This window comes from Trachypithecus francoisi, unplaced genomic scaffold, assembly GCF_009764315.1.
Source record: "Trachypithecus francoisi isolate TF-2019V2 unplaced genomic scaffold, Tfra_2.0 Lachesis_group13, whole genome shotgun sequence".
Lineage (NCBI taxonomy): Eukaryota > Metazoa > Chordata > Mammalia > Primates > Cercopithecidae > Trachypithecus > Trachypithecus francoisi.
In genome coordinates this window covers 8144393-8171387 of record NW_022681458.1, presented here as the reverse complement: position 1 = coordinate 8171387, position 26995 = coordinate 8144393, and the positions used below count along the sequence as shown (strand labels likewise).

The 26995-nt window shown below is 49.4% G+C and overlaps 2 protein-coding genes across 5 annotated transcripts in view; one reads left to right on the top strand and one right to left on the bottom strand.

The window, feature by feature from the left end:
• MROH2A (maestro heat like repeat family member 2A) overlaps nucleotides 1-6171 on the top strand; it is a 62206-nt gene extending 56035 nt beyond the window's left edge. The window contains exons 35-41 of the mRNA XM_033229824.1: nucleotides 1445-1594; nucleotides 1705-1887; nucleotides 2432-2587; nucleotides 4174-4305; nucleotides 4937-5039; nucleotides 5337-5402; nucleotides 5892-6171. Coding sequence (XP_033085715.1) covers nucleotides 1445-1594; nucleotides 1705-1887; nucleotides 2432-2587; nucleotides 4174-4305; nucleotides 4937-5039; nucleotides 5337-5402; nucleotides 5892-6013 — 912 coding nt within the window. The 3' untranslated portion in view covers nucleotides 6014-6171. The remainder of the gene's footprint in view (nucleotides 1-1444; nucleotides 1595-1704; nucleotides 1888-2431; nucleotides 2588-4173; nucleotides 4306-4936; nucleotides 5040-5336; nucleotides 5403-5891) is intronic.
• HJURP (Holliday junction recognition protein) lies at nucleotides 614-26995 on the bottom strand. 4 transcript variants are annotated; one of them, XM_033229822.1, is made up of 10 exons: nucleotides 26791-26995; nucleotides 26261-26327; nucleotides 25015-25070; nucleotides 22235-22331; nucleotides 20043-20107; nucleotides 18365-18457; nucleotides 16921-16999; nucleotides 13376-14949; nucleotides 10330-10406; nucleotides 614-1171 (listed from the first exon to the last, which is right to left on the bottom strand). In XM_033229822.1, exons 1-9 carry the CDS (start codon nucleotides 26884-26886, stop codon nucleotides 10344-10346), a joined length of 2190 nt encoding a protein of 729 aa, XP_033085713.1. In that variant the 5' UTR covers nucleotides 26887-26995; the 3' UTR covers nucleotides 614-1171; nucleotides 10330-10343. The 4 variants fall into 4 exon arrangements, with proteins under 4 accessions (XP_033085713.1, XP_033085711.1, XP_033085714.1 ...); XM_033229820.1 differs by lacking the exon at nucleotides 614-1171 and adding an exon at nucleotides 6597-7417; XM_033229823.1 differs by lacking the exons at nucleotides 614-1171; nucleotides 18365-18457 and adding an exon at nucleotides 6597-7417.

The window sequence follows — 26995 nt, the reverse complement described above, 5'->3', positions numbered from 1 at the left end:
CCCACTACTGGGCATATACCCAAAGGAATATAAATCATTCTGTTACGAAGATATATGCATGCGTATGTTCACTGCAGCACTATTTACAATAGCAAAGACGTGGAATCAACCCAAATGCCCATCAATGATACACTGGATAAAGACAATGTGGTACATATACACCATGGAATACTATGCAGCCATAAAAAGGAATGAGATCATGTCCTTTGTAAGGACATGGATGAAGCTGGAAGCCATTATCCTCAGCAAACTAATGCAGGAACAGAAAACCAAACATCACATGTTCTAACTTTTAAGTGGGAGCTGAACAATGAGATCACATGGACACAGGGAGGGGACCAACACACACTGAGGCCTGTTGGGGGTAGGGTGGGGGAAGAGAGAGTATTAGGAAAAATAGCTAACGCATGCTGGGCTTAATACCTCGGGGATGGGTCGATAGGTGCAGCAAACCACTATGACGCACGTCTACCTATGTAACAAACTTGCGCTTCCTGCATATGTATCCCAGAACTGAAAATAAAAATTAGAAAAAAAGAAAAAAATTAGATTCAGCTTTTAAGAAGCAAGCTATTTAAATTCTTCAAATTTGATGGGGATGGATTATAAATGATTTTTTTTTTTAATGCTTGCTAACAATAGTGTAGGGCTTTACTCTTTGGGAATTTTCCCAGAAGAGCATTTAAAATAGGTTGTGATAGTTGTCTTCGCTGCTCTACCTGGCCCTGAATAGGTGCTCAGTGTATGTTTAAATGAACTGAAGTGCTGTAGGAAGCTCCTGTGACTGCTGATGTTGGTGTCTGGGACAGAATGGAGGTGGACTGAGTGGGAGACAAAACATTTAGAAGCTTAGAGCAACTGTGCCTAATGGGGGCTTAAGGAACTGGATGTGGGAACAGTCAATAGACGCTCACTTCTCCTGTCCCTGGACTCAACAATTTGCTGTTCAGTTTTCTTTTCAGGCCTCTTTCAAACATACTCAGGTGCTTGCATGCACACACGCACACACGCACACACATGCATGCACACACATGCATACCAGTGAGGTTTTGGCACTTGGGGTACTAGACCAATAGTAATTCTCCTGAAAGTGAAATTCATGTTTTTTGTGCATTTCTGTTTAGATGCGGGTGGGCGTGGCTCTTGTATTTGGCAGTGGCTGTTATGTTACCTGAAAAAAATAAATGACGAAATTATATATACATACACATATATATATAACACTTATCTAGCATTCCCCCCATATTTCCTTATTAAATCCCCACACAGACGCTGAGGCAGGTACTAGCATCACCCCCTTTTTATAGAGAGGAAACAGGCTGTCAGAGCCCCTCCCCTCCTGTTCACAGAGCCACCAATCTGCATTACCTCTCCTCCCACGTCCCACTTGCTGCTGAGAAATGAGCCTGCCTTGGGGATAACTGCCAAATGTCCTCCCTTCCAGTTCATGAGCGACCCAGTTCTGCACCACGAGAAGCTGCTGAAGCCAGCAGTGTTGCTGCTGGAGAAGGGTGCTGACCAGGAGGAGGACGAGGCCCTCCGGGTGCTGTCCCTGCGCGCCCTTGGCAACATGGCCCTGGGCGCCCCCAAGAAGGTACTGTGCCCGGCCCTGGGCCCAGGTCCTGGGAGCTGAGGGTGCAGGCTGGGTGCTCCGGTCAGCCTGGGAGGGAGGGTGCAGGCTGAGGGCTGCCCATGCCCCTCCAGGTGAAGCAGTACCGGAAGGTCTTGCTGGAGAAGTGCCTGGGCCCCCTGAGGGAGCCGGTGAGCACCAGTGTGACTGCTGAGGGCATGGAGGCCTTGACCAAGATCCTGGCTGAGCTCCGAGAAGGGGATGTGGGGTCCTCTTTCGACGCCATGTCTGAGCAGTGCAGAATCTTCTTCGACAACGTGAGTCCGATGAGAGCCTCCATGAGCTTGCTGGGTGAAGGAGTGGGCACTTCTCGGACCCTAAGGAAGAGACAGGCCCTAGAGCAGAAAGAGCCAAGGCTCCTGCTGGGTGCCAGTGTAGGGACTGGCTGATCACGGGATCTTGTAAAATAAAAAGTCTTCCAAGTTCCAGAGAGTCAGTGCTGTCAAGTGAGGGCTCCTGGGCCCCTGCAGCCCTGCTAGGAGGGAAGGGTGTCCCCCTTTTATTCCTTGCACCTACAAATACCCCCAGGGCACCTGCATCATCCTGGGCCTCTGCTAGGGAAGGCTGTGCACTCAGATCCCGCACAAGCCCTCACCCAGGGAAGAGGCGGGCACAAAGACCAGAGCAACGCCCAGCCCCTTGAGGGCTACGAGATCCCTGCTGAAGGAGAGACTCCACCCTGACGGAATGATCCAGAAGGCTCTGCAAGGGCCAAGGCACTGGGTGTTCCTTGGAGAATGGCTGGGGTTTCGCTGGGCTTCCTGCTGCCTGCATATCAGCCCATGTCCATCCCGGTTACAGGAGAGCGAGCTGCTGCGTCTGAAAGCCTTCATCCTCTTTGGGAAGCTGGCAAGGGTGGTCGGGATGTCCAAGAAGCATTTCTTCAAAGGGGAGGTGAAGAAGGCCTGGATCCCCCTCATGCTGCACTCCCAGGACCCCTGCTCCAATGCAGCCCAAGTAAGAAACACCCTGGGCTTTATGTCCCGGTCTGGGGCCCGGTCCCCCAAGGAAACAGGTTCTTGGGTCTGCTGGCTCGGTGAGCTGCAGGATTTTCTCCGTCTCAGTCGGTTTTCTCTGAGATCCCAGAGGCCACAGCCTGCTCCCTGCTGCCCTCCATCCCTCACAGGCTGAGGAGAGAAGCCATCTGAGATGACCTGCAAAGCCACCTCACTAAGCAGTCTCAGCCCGGTGTGGGGGGACGTGGTGTGGTGGCTGCCTATAGCCTTCCTCTGCCCAAATCCTTTCTTCCAGCAGATTCTGTAACTGGCAGGTCACTTTTGAGTATTAGGACTCAAAATACCCCAAAGTGGTCCTGTCCACTCCCTGCTCCCTGTGGGGCAGGTCCATGATGGGAAGGGAGCGGGCCTGGCTTCTCCCTCTCCACGGCCCAGCTCCTCTATTGCTTTGGGGCGGGAGGAGGGAGAGGGAGAGACAGATTTGTTAGTAAATGAGTCTTCTCATTGAGCTGCTGCCTCTCAGGCTATCCCTGGCTGGCTGGGGACCTCAGGCTCCTCACTCCCTGCATGGCCCACAACCTTGACTGCCCTCTTCTCTCCCTAGTCTCTTCCTACAGACTTGGGGGGTGGGGTCAGGAGGTGGCTGATTTGGGGAGGTTCTGCCCCCACCTAGTAAGCCTTGGGATGCAGCTGGCCCCACATGACAGAAACAAAATGGCCATTTTCAGCAGATGCCTTGGACCCCAACTGTGGAGTCACAGGACAAGTTCCCTCAATCCCATCACTGTGAGGGCAGCAGTTTCCAGGTGGGGTGGAGCAGGTGGCCTGGGTGGCCCTGGTGGCCCAGGTGGGCCTTACAGGCAGTGAGGGGTATTGAGATGCACGCTCCCTAGACCTGGGCTTTGCACTCGCCACCTCAGCTTCCGGGGTCTGCCACATCCCTCTGCCACACCATCCCTGGCCACCCTGGGCACAAAGTGTCACTGCTCAGAGGCTCCTTTTCCTTGCCAGTCCTCACCACCCTCTGTCTTCAGCCCACACTGTTCTTCCATGTTTTATCGACAACTGTCCAGTGGGGTGGGAGGGCTGCAGGGAAGGAACCAGGGTGCACCCAGCAAGGGTGACCGAGAGTGAGGAAAGGGCTACCGAGGCGGAAGCATTTTGTCTTCCTGCCCTACCGTCTCCAGAAGCTGCGGCCAGCAGGATGGTCACAAGGCAGGAGCTGGTGGACTGGGCCTGGGAGGTGAGGACACGTGCCCAGTCTTGCCTGCTCAAGCCAGGCTCCCACCTCCGATCCCATGGAGGGCTGGGTCCTAGACAGGGCTGCTGACGGCACAAAGGTGCTGGCTGAGGGGGTGGGTGGGACTGCATCTGGCCCCAAGGGGCTTTTTATAAATGCACATGCAGCCATGTTCGAGCTGGCAGGGGCTCAGGTCCCAGGTGGCCTCCCAGGAGCCACCAGCCCCGCCTTTCTTTGGCTTGGAGAGGCTTCTCTGGAGCTGCCCTCTGGCTTCTTGCCAGCCTCACCCCTCCAGGGAACCACCCTGGCCTGGCTGATGCCTCTGCTGCCGTCCTGTGTCCCCGCAGGCCTGTATGGCTACCATGTTTCAGTGTGTGCACTTCTGGGGCTGGAAGTCCCTGGAGCATCCCTCAGGGCCAACTGATACCACTACTGATGACAAGATGACCGTTTTCCAGACAACCATGTGCTCCATCCTGGTGAGAAAGCCAAAGGGGAAACCAGCCCGTCCCAGGTGGCCACACGCTGCTTGGAGCTGGGGGTCTGAGATTGCCAGAGCTCTTTCTTGGGGCCCTATGTTTAGCTTCTACACGTGCAATGTTGAGACCGGCACTGTGCAGCAGAAATAGAAGGCAAGCCATGTGCCCATTTCAGCTGTCTGACGTTTTAGTAGGCACATCCAGAAAAGTGCAGAGGTGAAACTAATTTTAATATATTTTATTTCACCCAAATGACTAAAACGTGATCATTTCAACATGTAATCAATATAAAAACTATTATTGTGACATTTTAAAATTTTGGGGGTACCATCTTAAAGCCCAGGGGGCACTTTACCTTAATTCACCCCAGTCACACTTGAAGTGCTCCAGGGTTACACGAGGCTTGTGGCTACCACGTTGGACAGCACAGGTTCTCTGGTCAGATGGGATATGAAAAATGCAACAGGGGGCTGATGGTCCTTCATTTGCCAGCTACTCATCTGCTGTGTGATGCTGGGATGGGAGCTTGCCCTCTCTGATGCATCTTGGTGATGGGAACACTCTTGGTGAATGACAGCCCATTGTCAGGGTCTCATCCTCCAAAGCTGTGTGTATCACTTACTTTTTGCAGACTCAGAAAAAGCCAGCTATTCTCTATAGCTTCTTGCTAGAAACAATGGCCTATGTTAAAAATAACTTGTCAAGAATTAGAATCGCTGCTTGCAACTTGGCAGGTGAGCAGACAGACGTTTCCTGACTCAAGATGGACTTTGAAGGCCCTCTGGTCCACCCTGGAACTCCGGGGGAGGGTGGATCATGGGTGGGAGGCATGTGGCAGAGCTGGGACCGGAGCTCAGGTCTAAGCCCTGCACTGTGCTTTCTATCCCGTTTTGATTTTGGCTTCCTCCTTGCCAATGTGGACTCAACATCTTTCATCAGTGTTCTCATAATGTAAACCAAGTAAACCACAGAACAACTTGCCTGCTGACCTAATACTCGCGTGATGAGCATTTCTTTGGCTGTCGTTTTAGGAATTATTATGAAGCAGATGTCTACACACTATCTGAAGAAGCTGGACTTCCCAGCATTACGGAACTGTAAGTAGTGGAGAGTGTTAGATGTTGAGTCTACGACTCACCAACTCACTAGAGGAGCTTAGAGAAACCGCTTCAAGGGAAGAGCCAGAGGACCTTTTGCTGTGGGGTTTTGGGGGGCGGAGTGTTACCAGGGCAGAGAGATGCACCTGGGGAGGCCTTTCCAGGACGACAGCTATTGATGGGTGCAGTCCCTTTCATTCCCTGGGCTGTTTCTCCCATTCATAGCTTCTTATAAAATGTTTCTGCCCTGATGCTGCTATCAGGTTCTGTGGATGATTTCTGTCCCTGTTAGGGTGGTCACTGAAGCCGAGAGCTGCGATGTGTGTGGAAACAGCTCCACCTGCAGTCTTCTGCTTTCCCACACAGGAGCTTCCCCATCTGCCCCTGCCCACCTTCTGCAGCCCTTGCCTGCCATCACTGCCAAGGGCATGCAGCACGTGGTACTGACTGGGCGGGGCCTGAGCCTTCCCTCTTTGTGTTCCCTCTCAGCCCTCCAGGAACTACAGCTGGACCCGGATCCCGAGGTCAGGCGGGCAGCCCTGGAGACACTCGAAGTCTTGGATAGCTGTAGTCAGCATGGGCTTCTGGCTTCACCCCAAGGAATGTCCTAGCTGGTCCAAACGTAAGATGTAAACTGTCTTCTTAGTGCCAAATGCCAGCCCTTTTAAATTTAGTTTGTAAATTTAGTCTGTAGGAAAAACACTATTGTAAATAACTAGTATCCTTTTCTTTCCTTCTGTTGAAATAAACCTCCATTCTCACTGGAGTACAGATGTGTGACTGTAAGGTGGTGACAGCCCAGAACCAAGACAATAAGGCAAAGGGAACTTCAGCCTTAATGAGCCACTTCATTTCCGATTTCCCCCCAATTATGCATGTCTGACAGCCCCTTGGCCCAAAGCGTCGGAAACTAGCTTTGTCTTCACTCGTAGTTCATCCACACACAGGCTGACAGTGTGCCTAAGGCCAGGCACTCTGCCAAGCGGTGAGGGGAGGCCTAGAGTGTCCCGTCTGTCTCCAGGGACTTTTTTTTTTTTTGAGATGGAGTCTTGCCTGTCGCCCAAGCTGGAGTGCAGTGGTGTGATCTCGGCTCACTGCAGCCTCCGCCTCCTGGGTTCAAGTGATTCTCCTGCCTCAGCCTCCCGAGTAGCTGGGTGGTGCGTACCACCACGCCAGGCTAATTTTTGTATTTTCAGTAGAGATGAGGTTTTACCGCGTTGGCCAGGCTGGTCTCAAACTCCTGACCTCGTGATCCGCCCACCTTGGCCTCCCAAAGTGCTGGGATTACAGGCTTGAGCCACCATGCCCGACCGGGGCCCTTCTTAAAGGGAAAGGCACCTGACCACAACACACATGAGGAGGAGGACTGCAGCCAGGGTGGAAGTGCTACAGTGGCACAGGAGGGTGGGTGTGGAAGTCTGGAGACAATCCAGAAAGGCTGTATATGGAGGAAGTGACATTTATTCCAGGCCCACCATCATCTTTCCCTTTGAGGTCCAAAGTTTGGATTGTTGGAACCGGAGCCCAATGAGGCCTGCAACAGAATTTGGCTGCTGGTCAAAAAGGAGAAATTAGCCCCATGTCTAAGAACATGTAGGGGAAGAGAGGGGCAGTGTGGCCAAGGCTTTTGCTATGCTCAGGCCATCAGAATAGTCTAGGTGTCCCCAGAGCAGGTAAACCAGGACTTCCAAACTGTTTCCAGTACAACTGCCGAAGGAATTCACCATCTGGGGTCCCATCAACAGGAGAGAGCTGCTACGCGGTCCAAAAACCAACCCGTGCTAAAGCCTTCTCTGGAATAGTGGTCTTCAAACTGTTTTGTGTCTCCCACGGAGCAAATGGTGAACTGATTTCCTGCCAAGTGATGAAGAGTATTGCTGCTAAACAGGCTTGAACACCACTGATGGAGTGGCGAGGGTGCAGCATTCAATACGGTACAAGGAGGCAGCTGTATGTCTGTACAATTGGCTCTCTCTCCATGCCTGTGCAGAAACATTTCCAGATGGTTTATAGACCTAAATGGAGACAGTAAAATTTAAGACAGTACAGTATTTTTTATCCTCAGAGTATGGTAGTTTTTCTTTCAAAAGTAACAGCAGAAGCCAGAAAATGAAGGAAGTTATCCGCCTTAGTATGTTCAGTGTTGCTAAAACAGAATACCCAAGGCTAATTTATACAGAAAAGGTTTGTTTAGCTCCCAGTTCTGGTGGCTGGAAAGTCCAAGAGCATAGCGTTGGCATCTGCTCAGCTTCTGGTGAGGGCCTTGTGCTATCTCGAGACACAGCGGAAAAGCAGAAAGGCGACTGGGCAGGTGCAAAGGCAACCCGCTCTTGCAGAGAGTGAGCACTCACTCCTTCAAGAGGGCATTCATCTATTCATGGGGTGTTCACTCCCATGACCCAGAAACCTGCCACGAGGCCCTACCCCCTAACAGTTCCATCTGCAATTACATTTCAAGACAAATGGCATCCAAACCATAGCACTGTGTTAAAATGTAACTTCCATACAATAAAATACCACAAAGTTAAATGACAAATCACAGAGAGAAGTTGCTTGCAACTTATATAAAACTGGATTGTTTCATATCATTGGATTCCAAATACATCCAAATCAGGAAAATAGAGGCAAGTATAAAACCAGTGTCCTGAGGACATTTAAAAAACCAGGACTCACAGGAAGACATGCTCAACAAGTCATCAAGAGAAAGCAAACTGTGAAGCAACACATGTTACACCTGCCAGAGCTCAGACTGGCAGCACCTGGCAGCGATAATGTGGGGAAAAGGTACCTCTTATGTTGCCAGACATTGGGCAAACTGGAGCAGCCCTTTGGGAAAGCAATTTGGCAATAACTAGGGAAGTTCAAGGCACACCCATCCGTGACCCGTAATTTGCCTCTCGGTGTGTGTGTGCGCCACAGATAGTTGACACTTATGCATAAGGATCACGGGTGGGTTTTGCTCCCATCTGCAGACATCCAGGACAATAAACCACCTACAGAACTCAAAATGAGATGCCCACATCTATTAGCTCCTGTCACATTCAGTCTTGTGATGAAACAAAACTGTAGCATACGTACAGTATTAATGTACTCATCTAGTTTGAAACAGGGAGACTATACCATATATAGTCTATGGGTCCCTTATTGGCAGATCCTGTAAGTTGGCCAAGACCCATGCCCAGGTCCTTCTACCTCGCCTTCCTCCACTGGATGACAGAACACCAGCCTCTCTGGCAGCCAGGCCTGGCCCTGCCAGCAAGGTGTCAGCAGTCTGCTGGGTGTCGGGGGAGGAGAGGCACAAGCACTTCTGGGTTGCAGTGATGGTTTTCCTGAAGAGGAAAGGATGGGTCATGTTGTCCTTAGGAAGCAGCAGGCCTGAGGGAAGGCTCTAGATCTGTAGGGACCATTCTGGCCCTGGCCCAGCCTGAGCCAGCATTACACTGCCGGCCTGTTCTTCGAGGAAATGAGCCGTCTGTGAGGTCTGCAGCACCTGGCCCGGTTCTCAGCTCTCAACAGCGTGCACCCTCCTTACTGACTCACAGGCAGTGGACTGAACTGGGTCCCTCAGGTTCATATGATTAAGTCCTAGCCCCTGGCATGATGGTAGTATTGGAGATGGTGCTTTCTGGAGGTGATTAGGTTTAGATGAGGTCCTGAGTGAGGGGCCCTTATGATAGGATTAGTGCCCTCCTAAGACACCAGAGACCTTGCTCTCTCCAGCATGTGGGGACACAGCAGGAAGACAGCTTTCTGCAAACCACGAAGAGTCCTCACCAGAGCCCGACTATGCTGGCTCCCTTGTCTTAAACTTGTAGTCTCCAAAAACTGTGAGAAAATAAATTTCTACTGTTGAAGCCACCTGGTCTCCAGCATTTTGTTATGGCAGCCTGAGGACGCAGGCGTGCGTGCGTGCACACGCACATAACGTGGTCCCAGTATAAGACGTAGGGGGGAAGGGATATGGGGTGGGGTAGGGAGGTGATATCTGACATCAGGAGAGTAATCGCCTGGGGAGGCAGGCAGGAATGAAAAATGTGTAACTCAATCTCATTTTTAATCTTTCATAAAAAAGCAACCCCAAACTCATATGGCAATATATTAACTATTTACTCCAGCATGAGTTTCACCAGTGTATTCTGAATATGTGAACTATTTCACTACAAAAAACGTCACCATGATATCCTGTCATCAACAGCTTCAATAAGAATCGTGAGGAGTCACAGGCGCTGTGGCTGCAGGAGTGTCTGGGACCACCAGGACTGTTAATTTTCCCTCAAGGGTCATTGCATGCAGGGCTCAAACGTACGTCTCACAAGCAAACAATACTCTCAAATGACATGGGAAACAGGAGATTCTCTGGACATATCTAAATTTAAAAAAGAACACATGGCAGGGCGCAGTGGCTCACACCTATAATCCCAGCACTTTGGGAGGCTGAGGCGGGCGGATCACGAGGCCAGGAGTTCAAGACCAGCCTGGCCAATATGGTGAAACCATGTCTCTACTGAAACTACAAAAATTAGCTGGGCGTGGTGGCGTGCGCCTGTAATTCCAGCTACTCGGGGGGCTGAGGCAGGAGAATCGCTTGAACCGAGGAGGCGGAGGTTGCAGTGAGCTGAGATCGCGCCACTGCACTGCAGCCTGGGCGACACAGAGACTGTCTCAAAAACAAACAAACAAACAAAACCCCCAAAAACGCACACATTAGAAAAATAGGCCTATCAAAGAGAACCCTAAGAATTCTAACTGAGCAACTTTATTCACATAATTTCTACACCGAGAATTCGAGGGTCATCTCTGATGGAGCCAATTTCACTAATATTTGCTTTAAGGGTGGAGAAGTCAACCAAGTCCTTACAGTCTCAAGAATTAAAAACAAAAACACAAACAGAGAGCAAGTGGGAAGAGAAAGAACACTCAAAATTACCTAGCTGCACACTTTTAGTTTGGATTTTTCTGGCACAAAATCACTTCTCTTCCATCCTGTAAGACGTGTTCTTTCCTCTAGGGAAAAAAAAAGACAAAGAAAATGATGTTAGCAAAATTCTAGTAGAATTCCCAACGCCAGCCACTAAAAGGTTCACTGTTTTCCACTTATTCCATTGCATGTATAAAAATACTTACAGAAAATGGCATTACGTTAAATAAGTTATGTTAAAGAAACAACAAAAATAGAATGACGACCCCCCCCCCGCCCCCCATACTCCCCCAGGGAACACAAGCTGGTGGGGAAGTCCACAGCCCACACCCTGGCCCAGCTGGCGCCACTGCACGAGTGAATTTAGGAGTTCTAAGATTTAAGCTACTTTTCCGTATCTATTAAAAGGAGACAGCCTGCCTACTGGACAGAATCGATCTAATCAAGGGGTTCTGGTGGGGATTAAAGAAGATAAGGCGTAAAAATGGTTCAGCATGGCCTGGCACACAGAGAGCACTCAGATGTTAGGCATGAAAACTCCACGTGTAGTTGTAGCTCATGAAGATTTGGTCTCTTTCCTCAAGAAATGTATCATTTAAGCAGGAAAAGCAGAAAAACATAGGCAACCAGTTAAACATGTTTATATTGTGGTTTAAAACGAAACCTGGGGTGCTCATGATTTGACTTGCTGTCAAATTCCAGGGCAGCTGGGCGCGCCCTGCTGGGCCACCAAGGGCCGAGTCGCCAGGATGGCCTACTCCCCGGCCCCACAGTAATGCAGCCTCACACCATTCTCTGCAAGGCTGAGGTCCCTCCTGTGTGGCTGGGCCAGAAGAAAGCCCTTTAGGCTGAGCAGGTGAAAACACAAGACAGGAGCCTCTGCACGGAGCACTGGGGCAGGACATCACACATGGAAAGGGGTCTGTAGGCGACTGGCACGGTGCCAGCAGATCACAGAACAAGGTGGGAAAAGGCACGAGACAGAATCCCAGGGGCAGGATGATGGTAAAAGGAAGAGCTGGGGCACTACCTGAGAAAAAACTGTTAGGTTTAGACAAGCAGGGCAAGCAGGGCAGAGGCGCTCTGATGTGCGGGAGGCAGGAGAAACCTCGGATCACTCTCTGGGCCGGAGAATTGTTTTTGGTGAAATGCTCCCCTTTCAACTGAGAAAGAGACTCTTGAGAGGTCATCTGTGAAAAAGAATGCATAAGCTTCACTTTCAAAGCAGCCTCCGTGAAGTGTCTGCCATGAATATGCGGCTGAGATTCTCGAAGGCTTCACTAACCATGGCTGAAAGCCACCCAGCCGGTGGTTTGTTCTGAAAAAGCCATGTGGGCACAGGAATGGGGCATCAGGCACACAGTTGGAGACCAAGACCCAAGGGAAAGACTTGGCTGTTTGCCATGCACTGCCAGGGGAGGAGCTCCGAGGGCCCTGCCCACACAGTGCCCCTGACCCTAGCCGGGCCCTGCAGAGAAAAACCCTTCCCATCACCCGAACACATATGTATGTCCATCCTCAACTGGGAAGACAGATGACAACACAGGGCTTGTTTCATCTGCTTCTGGTTAGTTCACACAGTATGACTTTATACATGAAAATAACTTTGAAAACCAAAACACCCAACAAAACCTGGGAGCTTCTAGAACTGAGCCAAGGAACCTGAGCTGCTAACCTACGAGACTGGCCCGTGTCCAGACGGCCCCTCACTGCAGCACCCACCATGTGCTGGGAGGGTGGGGGTCGCCTGCACGGAGCAGGCAGCTGAGCGGTGGGTGGAGTCTGGGGAGGACGTCTGGGGATGCAATAGCAAAGAATTGGGGAGTAGCGGGAGAATGCCAGTGAAAGTTCCCTGGAAGGGAAGGGCTGTCCCACGGCAGACCCTGGAGCGGGTGGCCCTGCAGCAGTCCAAGGGCATTGGGAAGACAGTCACAGTGAGAAAGGCATCAGGCAGCTCAAGTCACAGGAGGCCGCTGGTGGTCCGAGTGTGGTCTCTGCCATGCACAGGCTGGACTGCAGGCATTGAAGGCAGGTGCCACAGAAGGAACAAGGCATGCCAGACCTTGGTTCTGAGCTGGATGGACGGCGGGAGCCAGCGGCTGAGAAGGGCTCACAGACCAGGCGGGCCCAGGTAGGAGAAACAGAAAATGGGACATTTATGGCAGGCAGCGTCCACCCAAATGACCTCAGAGAAGAGGCACATCGCCAGGGTAGGGCACAGGGAAGAGGATACTGGAGACACAGCCTCACCTGCTGGAACCACAAACACACAAAACCCAAAGGAACTGGCCAAATCAAACCCACAGTCAAGTCCCGTCCACCTGTGGGTGAGCTGTGGCACTGAGCTTAAAAAGTCGCATCCTCTAGATCCTGGCTGTGGACACACAGAGAAGCTGTGCTGGGGAATCCAGCCCTTAATGCCAACAAAGGGATCCACTCACACTGACCTACCCCACCCCACTGTCGCTCGAGAAAAGGGCACACGCAGACTCAAACTCTAGCTGACATGATTCGCACAAATGAAGCTGCAGAACGAGGTGCAGAAGTTTTAACACCGAGCTCTGAGACGATCTGCAGGGCACCCCTCACACCTGTGAGAACACTATGCTCATGGCTCTCCCAGGCCACTCTTGCTCTGTCCCTACCAGGAATAGACAGGAAGTCATTTGCTTTAGATCACTTTTGCCTTACAACGCTATTTTCTGAGTGTCAGATGAAGAGGTTAGCAATCAACGTTCGACAAAGATGAACAAAGTGTAGTAAGTGAGGATTTGTAGAAAACAACCTCTGAATGCATTCTAATGGAAAGCGTGTGAAACCTCTGCAAGAGCATCTTCTGCTCAACCTCGATGCATCTTACATAGGAACACGTTCTTGATATAGACGATTTTACAGGAAGGAAAAGCATTTGGGAGAATGCTCGGAAAATGATCACAAATGTAAGAATTTGGTTGAGATTCACTAAAAGTGGCACAAATGTTCCTACCATCAAAAGCCTCTGTCCAAAGAGTAGTCACTCACATAAAACACTCACGTTCAACCAACAGAAACGCACCTTCCTCTCTTCTGAGTTGGGCTGTGAAGAGCTGCCCTGGTCTCCCGGTCTTACGGTGTTGCCTACCCCATCTGAGGCACCCTGGGAACTGGCCTGGCATCCGGAGCCCTGGGGGTCTGATAGCCTGGGTCTTTTTGCAGGGAAATGATGGTTCCTCTTGGTGGCATGAGCAACACATGTAGATGAATGAGCCTCAATTGCAGTTGAGCCCAGTAGACTTTTTCTGCACCCCAGGGGTGATGATGGCAACTTCTGGAAACCCTGGAAGTGAGGGTCTGGATTTAATTTTCCTTCTGTTTGATATCGAACTTCCATACTTGCTTTACCTGTAGACACTCCAATACACGAAGGCACCTTCATCTGCCCAGGAGATCTGAGGCAATACTTTTGATGAAGCTTATCAAATTCTTCTTTAATTTCATCATAACGATTCCTTCTGTGGCCTAGCACTTCTTTATCTGGGACTGAAAGAGTTTTGATGGGTGACACTGACTTTCTAAATATTCTAGAACTGTTTCCTTGAACATGAAGATCAGAGGTCTGCTGTGGGCGAGCTGGGCTGTGTGTGGGGTTGGCCTTTGGAAGTGAAGAAGAATTGCTCTTGGGCAGGCACCTACCCGCTTCCAGAGATCTTTTGGCCAGGTTTTCAAAAGCCTCACTTAAACTTGCTTTTGCTTTGCTGGAAGGTAAACTCAGCCTGCAGGTTTCTAAGCCCTGAAGGCCACCAGGACTCACAGGATCCCCTTGGTACGCATTCATGGCCCAGGAGTCTGGGAGGCCCATCCAGCAAGGCTGGTTCCTGGGACTCAGGCAATATTCCCGATGAAGCTGATCAAATCGCATTTCAATCTCCCTCTGATGGTTCTCTCCATGGCCCTGTCGTATTCTTGGTCTGGAAACTATTTTTACAGGAGAAATTAACCATTTTAATGTCCTAAATCTATTTTCCTGATCAAGATTATACATTGCACTGGAGTTCAAATAAATCAAGGAAGAATACTTCGAGGGTGTCACTTTCAGCTCCTTCCAACTTGGATCTAACTTATGGATTTGGGGTTTATTGACTTCAAGAAAAGCTTTTTCCAATTTTAAACCTGTCTTATGGCAAGGAACATCTAATACTTTCTTGCAATCTCTTAATGCTCCTGTGTCTTTCACAAGCTCACAGCAGGGTACAAAGTTCTCCTTGGAGCTCCTCTGAGAATGTCTGGCTCCTTTGCAATACGTTTTGTTCATCCTGCTCTTACATCTGTGCCTCCTCCTGGAGTTCCAGTTTTGCATGATGAACGTTTTGGTGGAGATGATGCTTGATGGCTTTGTGCTCAACAGGCGGCTCATGGAGTGCAGCATCCCTGCGTACAGGTCACTGATGGTCACGTTGCAAATGTCATCGTCTTCAAAGTGCTGACTGCTTAAGAAACTGCTGCTACTGGTCTCTTGTAGGGAAAGGCTGTCATTTCTAGGTACTAAGGCCATGTCTGTGGAGGAAGGATGTGAAGGATCCCATTCTCTGGGAGATGAAGCTGGTTTTGCTGGGTCACCAGGACTGTTTCCAGAGACATGACTGCAGTATCCTGGGAGAAAAGATACACATAAAGTAAAGGTGTGTTACCATTCTAAACCATCCATGTGCACAGATGACAGAACTTAAGATTGGATCAGGACTATGTGTTTTTAAGCAATAGCAAAAACAAAAATACCACAAATGTGTAGGAGTAGACTCTTCTCAGAGATATTTTTTGCTATCAAAATTTGATTTCTACTCTCCATCGTACATGTCCCAAAGGTGTCTTCCTTTCCCCTCTAGGCTGTTTAGAAGATGGATGCCTTTGCAGAAGCTAATTAGAAACTGAAAAATGATAACACCGTTTACCTACAGGGATGGGAAGGGGCGTAAGACCGCTAAACAAATGTCTTCATATAGCTTTGACTTTTGCATCATGTTAAATGTTTCCTGTATTTAACCAACAATGATGGGGAAAAACCATAAAATTGAACACAAACAGAAAAAGAAAATTTGTATGTTAAATTGATAACTGAAAGAGAAAAGAGTCCGAACACGCTGAATGTCTGCCTCTTAAAGAGATATTGTCTAAGGATAAAAAGAGCTGCTTGGAAATGTTGAAGCTTACTTAGTACATGGTTGTGAAGAGTGGTAGCAGGTGCCGCAATGCTAGAGTTATTTTGTGCTGCACGATTGACCAGATAAGCGCGTGTTAAATCACTGTGGCTGGTGAGAACAGGGAGAGGAAAATACGGTGTCAGGGCAGGGGTGAAGAAGTGCTCAAAAAAGCATGGGGTTGCGCCACACGACACAAACGCCAGACTGAAAGGGGCTCCCCGACAGCTAAATCTGGGACTACTTGAGCATCAGATTGAATACTGGCAATGGATTATAACATGAGAATCAAAGAACAAGAAGACTTGATGAATTCCTACTGATCCTACAAAGTAAAAATAAATCAAAGCATGAGAGGGCACTACAGGAAGCAAAAAAAAAGAACCAGAGGGGAGATAGCTCTTTTCAACAGAAGAATGCCAGCTGACGTGTGCCAAGGAACAGCAGAGACAGAAACAACCTGGGCGGGGACCTCCACCCAGGCAATCCGCATTGCTGGCTTCTAAGTCACTGGGTGAGAAGTTTTTAGAGAAAAGGTTCCTAGGAGATCTCAAAGAATCACACAGATGACTCCAAGGAAAAAGGGCCTGTCGCAATGAGAAATATTGAATTAAGGTCTTACCTGAACTCAATGACCAGCCTCAAAAGTCACCAAGAATGGGACAGACTGACCAAATGTTCTGAGAGGACAAGTCATCCCTGTAGTAATTTTGCCAAATATGTTTAACATGAACCTAACCATGAGGAAGCAATCAGGTCCAAATTCGGGGACATTCTGCAAAACTACTGGCCCGGGCTATTCAAGAAAGGCAATAATATGAAAGGTGGCCACGAGGGAGAAAAGGTCAAGGAGCTACTCTTGATGGAGGGAGACTAAACGCAACAGTGGTACCAGCCTGAATGGGTCTGGAAATGGTCAGGCAAACCAGAAAGGCTGCAAAGGCCATCACTGACACAATGGGTAAAACTGTACTGCATCAATGTTCAATTTCTGGCATGTGTTAAGGGTACTGTAGTCATAAAGGAGAATGACCCGATGTTTGGAGGTATGTGTGAGGCATTTAAGGATAAATGCATACACAAATAAATACACACTGTGTATGCACACGTGTGGGGGGTGATAAAGCAAATATGACAACATGTTAATTGTGAAACAGGTGAAGCGTGTTCACTGTACTAGTCCTGTGCTTCTGGAGATGCAAAACTTTTTAAACTAGTACATTGGAATAAAGAGCAGACGCGCAGAGGAGAAAACAGCTCATTTCAAAACATCTTATCTTCCAGTGAAATGCAAGTGTATCTCTAACAATTTATGTTGATGAAACACGCCAGGAAATGATGGGGTGAGCAGCTCTGAAGGGCCACACAGCTCCAACGAAAGTGAAGGAGACACGCACGGTTCATACAGTTTCTTTGTTGCACTCACCAGGGGCAGGCATGGCAGGCGAGGCCAGTGAAGGCAGCGGAGTCACACGTGCGTCCTTTCCAGCTCTGTTACCTGCATACTGAAATCAGAGCCAGTGGTTACAAGAAAAAAGTTGCCAGGTGTCAACTGGGTGCAAGGAGCTGGGTTCTCCCCTGACAATGGGGACTGTGCATCTTAGCACAGCTGCACCGACGAGCGTGGGAATGTGGTGACAGTGGCCAGCTAGGCTTTGGGCAGTGGGAAGAAAAAGTGTCCTACTAAGATCTGGACACTTGATGTGGTCTCCAGGACAGCTTCCAGCCACAGTCATCACTCATCTGCTAGTAACTTCTTACCCCAGGGGCGCTGGTAGCTTTCTTGGTCTACCATTATACTCGGACTGCAAGAACACCTAAGGGCCAGGTGGATGGTGGACAAAGAAGACCCGATAGATCCATTCGTTCCTAACCATAATCTGTTCCCTGGATCAACACAGCAACTATGATACCACTTGCTGCCTTGGGTTAAAGGAAAAAGCATTTCAGGTACATCCACTAAGTCAATGGTTCCAAACACAGGCTTTCCACTGGTCAGCAGCACAGTAAGAAAACACATACACCCCTGTGAGATTGCTGCCTTTTTCTGGAGATGAATTTTTATTCTGCAATGTGTACTTCCTAGGTATTTGGTGTTGCAGTGTCCCTTATTCTATGGCAGACGGCACTGACCTTAAGAGAGGGGTTGGCAGGTGAGCGTGCCCACCTCTCAAGCCACCACATCCTCCCCACAACGTGACCTCTCAGCAGGCGGGACAGGTGCCGAGGGTCAGCCACCTCACCTTGCAGCTGATCCTAGCCTGATCACACCAGAGAATGTGGGGACTACTGCTTCCCTAACTATGCAGCTTCAAATCCTGGTCCAGAGGTTGGGGCTGCTCTTAGGAGTCTTGTGTGTGGCCCCACTAGTTTTTTTTTTTTTTTTTTTGAGACAGAGTCTTGCTCTATCACTGTGGCTGGAGCACAGTGGCACAATCTCAGCTTACCGCAACCTCCGCCTCCTGGCTTCAAGCGATTCTCCTGCCCCAGCCTCCCGAGTAGCTGGGATTACAAGTGCCCGCCACCACACCCAGCTAATTTTTCTATTTTTAGTAGAGATGAGGTTTTACCATGTTGGTGAGAGCCACATTGCCCAGCTGCCCCACTAGATTTTTCTGTGAGCTATCCCAGACCAGTGGGCAGAGCACCTCTGCCAGGGTTCCCACCTTCCTGATGGCGCTGCCCTGGGGAACCTAGAGTGTTTATTCAAGAAGAGCAAGTATGTCAGCATGTGAATAAACAATTTGGAAATCATTACTTCAAATGCTCTTTACAGGTTCTGCAGAAAGCAAACAAAAAGCATAATAACATCACACCTCAATGTGTTTCTGATCTAATTATGTAAAAACAAATACTGGGAAACAGATTACCTCAAAATACTCTGCACTTTGTAGGAGTATATCCACTTGGGTCAAGTATTTCCTTCTTAACTCATTTTTCAAAGGGCTTTGAGGCACTGCAGGCTGATCAAAAAAGATAAGTGAGAATTTTTAAGAGCTTCTGAGTACACCTGACCTTTTGTATTCTGGAACAAACTGGCAAAGTTCACTAACGTACAAATCTTTACATGATGCTACTCAAAGTCACTTTTGCCTCCATGATGTTATTCAAAGTCACTTTTTTACCTCTTGCCGTGTTAATAACCCAAAAGAATGTAAAAAGACAAAACAAGAATAAAATAAAAACCATGTCTAGAGAAGTTTATGACAGCATTTCTAGACCAGAAAAAAAAAAAAAAATCATCCGAATATTCATAGGTGAGTTCAGGACTCAACTACTGGTAATAACCTCAAACTGGTAAGTTTATAAAAAATTCAGTGCTCCTGGCTGGGTGTGGTGGGTCATGCCTGCAGTCCCAGCACTTTAGGAGGCTGAGGCAGGTGGATCACTTGAGGCCAGGAGTTCGAGACCAGACTGACCAACATGAAACTCGGTCTCTACAAAAATTAGCTGGGCATGGTGGCAGGTGCCTGTAGTCCCAGCTATTTGGGAGGCTGAGGCAGGAGAATCGCTTGAACCCAGGAGGTAGAGGTTGCAGTGAGCTGAGATAGCTCCACTGTACTCCAGCCTGGGTGACAGAGTGACACTCCATCTCAAAAAAACCAAAACCAAAAACAGAAATTCAGTGCTCCAGCTCAGGAGGCTCTCCTACCCCTCCCCTGCCAGACACTGGAAATAGAGGGCATCACCCTCCATCCTCTGCTGCATGGGGCTGGCACTTTGGTTCTTGACTCTTGGCACCACCCCCTTCCCCTTTGCTGCCAATCCCTACACAGTCTCTCGGCGAGCACCCACTTTCTTCCCCAGGACCACTGCCTCCTTCTTTTTAGTCACTGAAAGTTACACATGGGTGCGTGGGAAACCCTCTGCACAAAAGCAGCAATTTTAGAGGAAAACCGTGCACCAGCTATTCTAGCAGGCGACAGGGTGTGACACGGGGGCCAGGAAAGACACTGGAGTCGGTTAAGCTCTGTGTAAATTCTCATCTATCCCAACCAAGGAGGGTAAGAGGCACATCCTGTAAGAAAACGGGTGGTTTCTGTGACCTCGGGGCACTCTGGGAAACAGACATATAAATGATACTTACTGTTTAGGTTAGTGACAACTGCCCAATGAGGTGACCTTGTGACACAGGCATTTGAGGGCAGACCTGGAAATACTTTCTAGAACACCTCTCTTTTGACCCTGCCCCTGTGGGGGAGACTGACCAAGAGCCCAACTTCCCTGTCGTGTGCTCATCCGAGCAAATGGCGCCCTGCCAACCACACTGACAGCTTTATCTGCAGAGTGAAAATCATCATGAATCAGGCTTGCACTGGGGGTAGAACTGGCTGCCAAGTGCTAGACTGAGAGGAGGACCTTACCGCTGAAGGGAATCTGGACATGAGGAAACCTGAGACTTGGACGTAACAAAAGCCAGCCTCAGGAGAGGACTTCCAGAAGGCTGCAGGCAATGCTGCCTGCCGCAGGCCACAAGGGCTTTGCTGGACCCACCCCTGAGCCTCCAAGCGCCCCCTCGGTCCATTCATTACTAAAAGCAGTACTTACTGCTAAGGCCCAAGCAACGGACTCTTCCTGGTCTGATGTGGCATTGATATCTCCGTTTTTTGAATCTAAAAGTCAAACAAGTAAATCTCAATCAGGATTTTCAGGAAAGAGTGCATTTTCCTCTCAAGGATGGTTTTGGCATCACTTCGAGTAATTTCTACAGTAAAAATCCCCATTATTTCAAGGGTGCACCTACTGGAGCCATCTACGGCTGCCCATGCTTCTTAGTAACTCAGAGAACCTCTTAGAATGGGAATCTGCCTGGGGCCATGGAGTGAGGAAAGGCAGATTCTGCAGCACCTCCAGCTGTCCATGGCCTCTGAGCCTGGAAGTTGAGACACTCAAGCCCAGCACCGCTCAACAGAACTTCCAGTGACCATGGAAAATTGTGTGTGCTGTCCTAGGCCAGCCACTAGCCACATGGGGCTACTCCAGCTGGGATGTGGCCAGTAAGGCGGAGGAAATGGATTTTAAATTTTATTTAACTTTCAACTAATTTAAATATCATTCAGAGAGGGCTGGTGGGTGCCATACCGGGCAGTACAGCTGTCAAATAACTATTTCCTGTGATTTCAAGCAGTCAGGGAAATTCACGGATCTAAGGATTTATAGTTAAAATCTGGATTAATAGCAGTAAACACATTGCACCACAGGTAAATATCCTCATGAAGAGCTTTCCAATTCTACTCTGAAAGACCACCAGCTTCCTTTTAGTGACTCAACACCCATCACTAACTGTAGGTGCAAGCAAGGTGCCAGGGAAGGGGTCGGGCAGAGTTCACAGAGGCTGCAGAAGGCCAGTGTCCAGGTGTTTAAAGGCTAGTGACAAAACTGTTTCAGCGAAGGAACCCAGGTCTAAAGAGCTTAGATAAGACTGGGGGTCTGTTTTTCCGGGGGCAGTGAGGAGGCCATGTGGTCAGGCAGGCCTTCAGGCCCCATTCTGGGTTCTGGCCTTTTACCCCAAAAGCAATGCGAAGCCATGTGTTACATCAGAGAAGCGGCCTGACCACATTCACAGGTGCGTCAGTGGGGCAGAGGGAGCCCAGGTGGGGGTGGGGGCTGGTGCTTAGCGGGGGACATGAGAGCTAACGGGGCACAAGGCACAGGACAGGGATGCCTTGGCCATGAGGAATGAGGCAGAGGCTGAGATGAAGAGGACCCTGGGTTTCTGGCTCACACTAGAGGGAAGACAGTAGGGCCCGTAGTGAGGCGCAGAGCAGAAGATGGGGAGCCAGTCTGTCCGGCTGAGTCTCAGCTGTGCCAAGTCTGGACATGAAGTATTGAAGCAGAGGGGCTGCTAGGCAGTATAACGCCTCCATCTGAGGTCTGGCTAGAGGTTATAGTCAGGAGGAGCATGGGGCCGAGGAGCAGGGGGCCACAGAGGCCCAGGCCAGAACTTCCAGAAGGCTTAAATGCTTTGGAGAGGGCAAAACCCAAATAATAAAACCCAAGGAATGCCAACAGGATTTAGCAACAGGGTTGCGAGAAATCTCACCCAGAGACGGGCTTTAGAGATGGAGCCAGGATGGAATCGGGAGAGGAGGAATGCATGGGGTTGGTGGGGTAGGGAATCCATGACAGCAAATGGAGCAGGTTATTTGACTCTGGTTGTAAACGGAACTGGGTAAAGGGAGGTGGCGAGGAAGGGGCCCAGGACAGGGGAGAGCCACGAAGGGTCTGATGTGTCTAAGGTGAGGCTGGGCGCATCTAAATACCAATGGATGGATCCAGGGGACAGAGGCTAAAGACAGAAGGAAGGGGTGAGGGACGGATTCCTGAGAAAAGAGGACAGGATGGGGTTGGGCAGTGAGACTGGCCTGGGGAAAAGGAAGGAGCCTCCTAGGAGGATGAGGTGGGAAGTTTCCCTATAGAAGTGAGAGTTCACTCCACCACCTTGTAGGGGCAAATCTTAACTTATTAAATCTACATATTAACTTTTCACATGGAGGGGCACGTTTATTTACTCAAGAAACACCTGAGTACCATTCATATGTCAGGCACTGGATGTAACTGTGGGGAAGGAAGGCAGAGTCAGAAGAATCAACAGTGTACATGAACATATTTTAGTTTTTAAGATGTACCTTAGAAAAAGTAAAAACTTTATTACTGAGGAATCTAGGCTTTCAGCTGTTTTAACAGGTGCATGAGGCCTGGTCCCCCGACCTCAGTTCTCTGACGAAGGCGACACTCACCGGCTCCCAGGACTGTGTGGTGCGAGGAAAACTCAGGACCCCGGGCTGCAGGTTGCACAGAGCCATCTGTCCTGTCCGCAGGCCTCATGGGGGAGTCCTCCAAGTGCAGAAGCCAATAAAGACATGGTTGTTTGAGTGACAGCACATTTCAAAGCCACTGTAAATAAACCTGCAATCCTTCCGTTAACACAGGAGACAGCAAGAGCCTACCACAAGGCTTCTCTTCTCCCTGCATGTCCACTTTATAAGAAGCCTCAAGAGCGCAGGAGGGAGCTGAGGCTCCCTTCAGTTGCACCGGGAGCTGCTACTTAAAAAGCCACTTGGAAGGTAGGGAAGGAGCAGGGAAAGTCAGGGGCCCAGGCACAAGCAGATAAGCCCACCCCTCCTAACACTGGCCCAGGGATGACAGGGTCTGGGGCAAACCAAAAAACAAATAGGAACAAACAAAATTGTCCTGAGGTCACCAGTGAGAACATAGAAATAGTCGAGTGGCCCCCAGGGGACTTCCTGTGATCTTTAATGAACGTGCTGGAGTATTTAAGGTGGGGAGGAGCCAGTTTCAGCCCAAGCCTCATGCACAGAGGCAGCTGCTGTCCCGACCAGGAGCTCACACCTGGCGGGCAGGGCTGGTCGGGCGGCCACACTCCTGGTCCGGCCTGCTTCAGCTCTCCAGAGCCTGCTCTACAGCACGTCCCACGAATAATCCTAGCGAATGGCATCGGTGGGTTCTCAGTGAAATTCAAGCATTCAAGATACCAGATTGGCTAAAATATTAATATTTTAGGAACCACCCAGCCTTATAAGAACAGGGTGGGAGAAGGTGGTGAGGCCTATACCATTAGGGATGGTCCTCAGGTGTCAACTCTGAGGGTTCAGAGGACTTGGGGCTACCCAGGAGCACTACAGGGTAACTGAAGCCCACTTCTAGAGTATCAGAACCTTTGCTTCCAGTGAAACCATCATGTAAGGTGGAGTTTACAGAGTTGTTTTGTGGCTGTGTCTGAGGCAGAATCTGGTTTGAGACTCACAGAGAAGCAGACGATCTACAACAACCCCAAACTACTTGGTAGCTCTGGTAGCTACAAAGAGAACCCAGGGATTGTGTTATAACTAACCCAGCACAGGTCAACGCCCGGCCTGCTAGGGCCCACAGCCTCCCCCAGCACCCAGGGCAGCAGGAGCACCAAGTTGTCTGGGAAAAGGTGAAAGCAGATCTGGGCACTGTCACCAACAGCAATTACAGTGAAGTCAGAGATGTCCCAGCTGAAATCTCAGGCTACCCCCAGTTTCCTAATCCCAAGAAAGGGTCTGAAGATTCTGGAGACCCAGGTAGGGGTCCTCCTACATTTTAAACAAAAACCTTAAATAAATCAAATGAAAACTTGTTGCCACCAGGACCATATAAGCACTGGTCTGATGAGTGCTCATCTCTATTATGTATAATTCAAAGAGTATATATCCTTTAAACCAATAATCCCACTTCTCAGCATTTACTGAAAAGGGAGAATATCAGTATTGGGAAGAGACAAGGACCAGGATTTTCTCTGAAAACCATATCTAACAGAGGCTTTATAAATAAAGTTTTATTGGAACACTGCCATGTACACTCATTTACCTATTATTTTCGGCCGCTTTCCCCCTGCAACACAGAGCTGAGTAGTTACAGCAGAGACCATACAGCCAGCAAAGCCTAAAATATGTACCATCTGACCCTTTGTGGAAAAAGTGTGCTGACCCTTATTTATTAATAAAGGAAGCCACAAATAGCTAATTGCTTATCAACAGGAGAGCAGTTTAAAAAACATGATTTTTAAAATAATTATATAATTTTATAATTATACAATAGTTGATGAAGAGTTCGCCATATGTATTAACTGGAAAAGTGAAGGAGAAAAAAATGCATTTATGAAGATGTGTATTATAGGGAATCACATTGTACTAAAATAGCATTAGGGACCATCTTTGCAGAGAGAAATCAGCTCATATATGTAGTTGTATGTACTTTTAACATTTCCATGACTAGAATAATTAATCAAGAAGATTTGATTTCAAATTTGCTGTTAATATTATGTCACCTTGACCTTGATGTTTTCATTCTTGGGTACAGGTTCCTTGACCTGTGACCACGGGGAGGAACCACGTGGCATCTGAGAGGCAGTGATTAATTGAATACCAGACAACCTTGCAAAAGCCACTGTGGCAAAAGGGCTCCTGGATGTCCCCATAGAAAGGCCAACAGCACCTTCCACTAAAATAACCGGTCTCAGAGCTGCAACACCCTCGGAACAACTAGGCAGGGAAAGGCGGGTCTTCGGAAGGTAGACAAATGCAGAGGGAAAGATGTGTGATCCTCCAGGCCGCGCCTCCCCTCATCTCTCTTCCTCCCCTTTCAAAACAGGAAGAGAGACATTCTTCTTCCCTAGAAGGAACTGGATTTGGTCTTTTCTATGAGCCCCTCGTTGGGCTGGCACGTGGCCTTGGGGAGGGTTACCCAGCTGGCCCAGCCTCTGCATGTGTGTTATCAGAGCCCCTCAGCCTGTGACACAGGAAACACAGGGTGACAAAAAAGGCCAAACATTACACAGTGCCTCCTTGCACTTGACAAGCTACAGAAGAAACGCTTCTAAATCCTTAAAAACAGAAAAAGAGTATAATCAAGGTGAGAAGTGCCCTGTGGTGGCCTCTGCATAAGCTCAGAGGTTGGGCACACCCACACCTTTATTCACATCAACGCTCCTCCACGGCAAGGTTATTTGGCAATAAAATTTGACACTAAATACCTGGATCTCTCCTTCGTTTCTTTCCTTTATTAGTCTTCCACCCCAAATTCTCAATCCTGAAGAAAAGAAACAAAAATGACCATTGACATAATCCTGAACGCTGAACTTCTGCTCAATCTGTGTTCACCGGAAGCCAAAGTGACAGGCAAAAAAAAGGTACAAAATTAAAACCAAGCCAGGCTTCTGATACCCTGCTGTTGTTCCTCTTTGTAAAGTTTCAGGTTTTTAAGGCAAATTTGTCATTGATGGAAATCTCTCTTACCTACTAGGCAATGGCTCATCAAATTACATCATTAGCCCAAAGAGTTACATGAAAACAAGGAACATATGTGACAGCGCCTGTCCTTAAAATACATAAAGAGAGGACAATCTGTATACTATTTAGAGGAGTAAGCACTTTTCGCAGGCAATCTCTACATCCCATATACGGAATGAATGCTTTCTAAGGGCAAGCTACATGTTATACAGACACCTGCCACTGGAAAATTTTAGTTTCTGCCTATGTAAACTTTTCACCCAGGATGCACCTGGATTGGCTATAAAGGCAGAAAGGTAGGATTTAATTCAAGGAGCAGATCTTGTGAACCTTTTGTGCCCGTCTGTTTAATGCAACACAGAACGTGCTGTGCGGTTTGTTTTCATTAAGTGATACTGAGTTAGTTATAAAGCTATATGGGAGGAATTGACCCCAGCCAGTGTAAACTGTCACCAGCTATTTACCAAAAAGAATCCACAAGATTTCAGTCCGTTTACATGAACTATTAAACGGAATGCCTTCTTCTCCCTATTCAAGTACTTGGAGCCTCAAGGAAGACAGTTACTACTCCAAGTTAAACAGGGCAAACAATAGTCAAAGTGAGTATTCACAGTGGAGGGTGGGTACTGTTCCCAGAGTTTCACAGGGATTGTCACGCCCAGGAGACATTATTGTCATCATCCTTCCCATTTCACAGATGAAGACACTGAGACCAGTCCAGCTAGGCAACTGCCCCAAGCTGCCATGGTGTGGAGGTGGCCAGCGGGGATGCCAACCCGGCAAGCCGGAGGCGTGCGAGCCAGGAGGCACCTACGTCTCTTCAGGAATTGCTTTAATAAGTAATCCAAGTAATTTACAGGTTTAAGGGCTCCAGTGTTTTGGTTCCTATTAGGTGAACAATGTTTACTTCCTAAGACAGCAGTGACAGCATTTCAACTACTCCATTCGCACTCTTCACCCGAATACTCAGAAGGGGAGGATGACACTTACCCTGTGGCGTCTCGTAGGTCAGCGTGGCCATTTGCACCACCGGGGTGTCCTCGAAGGGCTGGTTGTACTGTGGAGGAGGAAGGGGTTTCCTGTCAGGTCCCAGGGGCCTCAGACCCGGGCGGAGGCGGCGCCAGCCCGCGAGAGGCCGTTAGTCTGGCCTGGGGCGCCCCAAACGCGGTCTCTGCAGCGGAGTCCCCAACCCCGCCTCTCTCGTCCCACTCAGGAGCCCCCCAGCCCCACCAAACCCTCCTCTCTGCACCCGAGCCCCAGTCCCGCTTCCCCACTCCCCGCTCCGGAGGCCCCAGTCTTTCCTCCCCGTCCCCGCTCTGAAGCCTTCGGCGCTGCCTCCTTCTTCCGTCTCCGGAGCCCCCAGCTCCGCCTCCACCTTCTCTCCGCACCCAAGCCCCAGTCCCGCTTCCCCACCTCCCACTCCGAGCCCTCAGAGCCCCTTCCCTTCCCGTCCTACGTCCCCTCCCAGCCTCACTCCGACCCGCAGGCCTCCCCTCCTGGCGGACCGGCGGGGGCCGCACCTTCTCTATCAGTAGCTGCATGCGCCTCTGGAAGCGGCGGCGACTGGCCCTGAGTTTCTGCAGCAGCAGGTCGTCTTCCACGTCCTCGCTCTCCATGTGGCGCAGCAGACCCAGAATCCGACCAGGCCGCAGACTTAGCCACTACCCCAGAGCCGACCCGGACCGCAGGGCCGGGCGCGCCGCACACTCAAATAGGCGACTCCGC

Coding starts and splice junctions, on each gene's coding strand:
- HJURP (XM_033229822.1), bottom strand. CDS start 26,886: ATGGAGAGCGAGGACGTGGAAGACGACCTGCTGCTGCAGAAACTCAGG. Junction 22,332..25,014: donor GAAACGAAGGAGAGATCCAG/GTATTTAGTGTC, acceptor CTGCACTTGGAG/GACTCCCCCATGAGGCCTGC. Junction 18,458..20,042: donor CCGTTGCTTGGGCCTTAGCA/GTAAGTACTGCT, acceptor TTTTTTGATCAG/CCTGCAGTGCCTCAAAGCCC.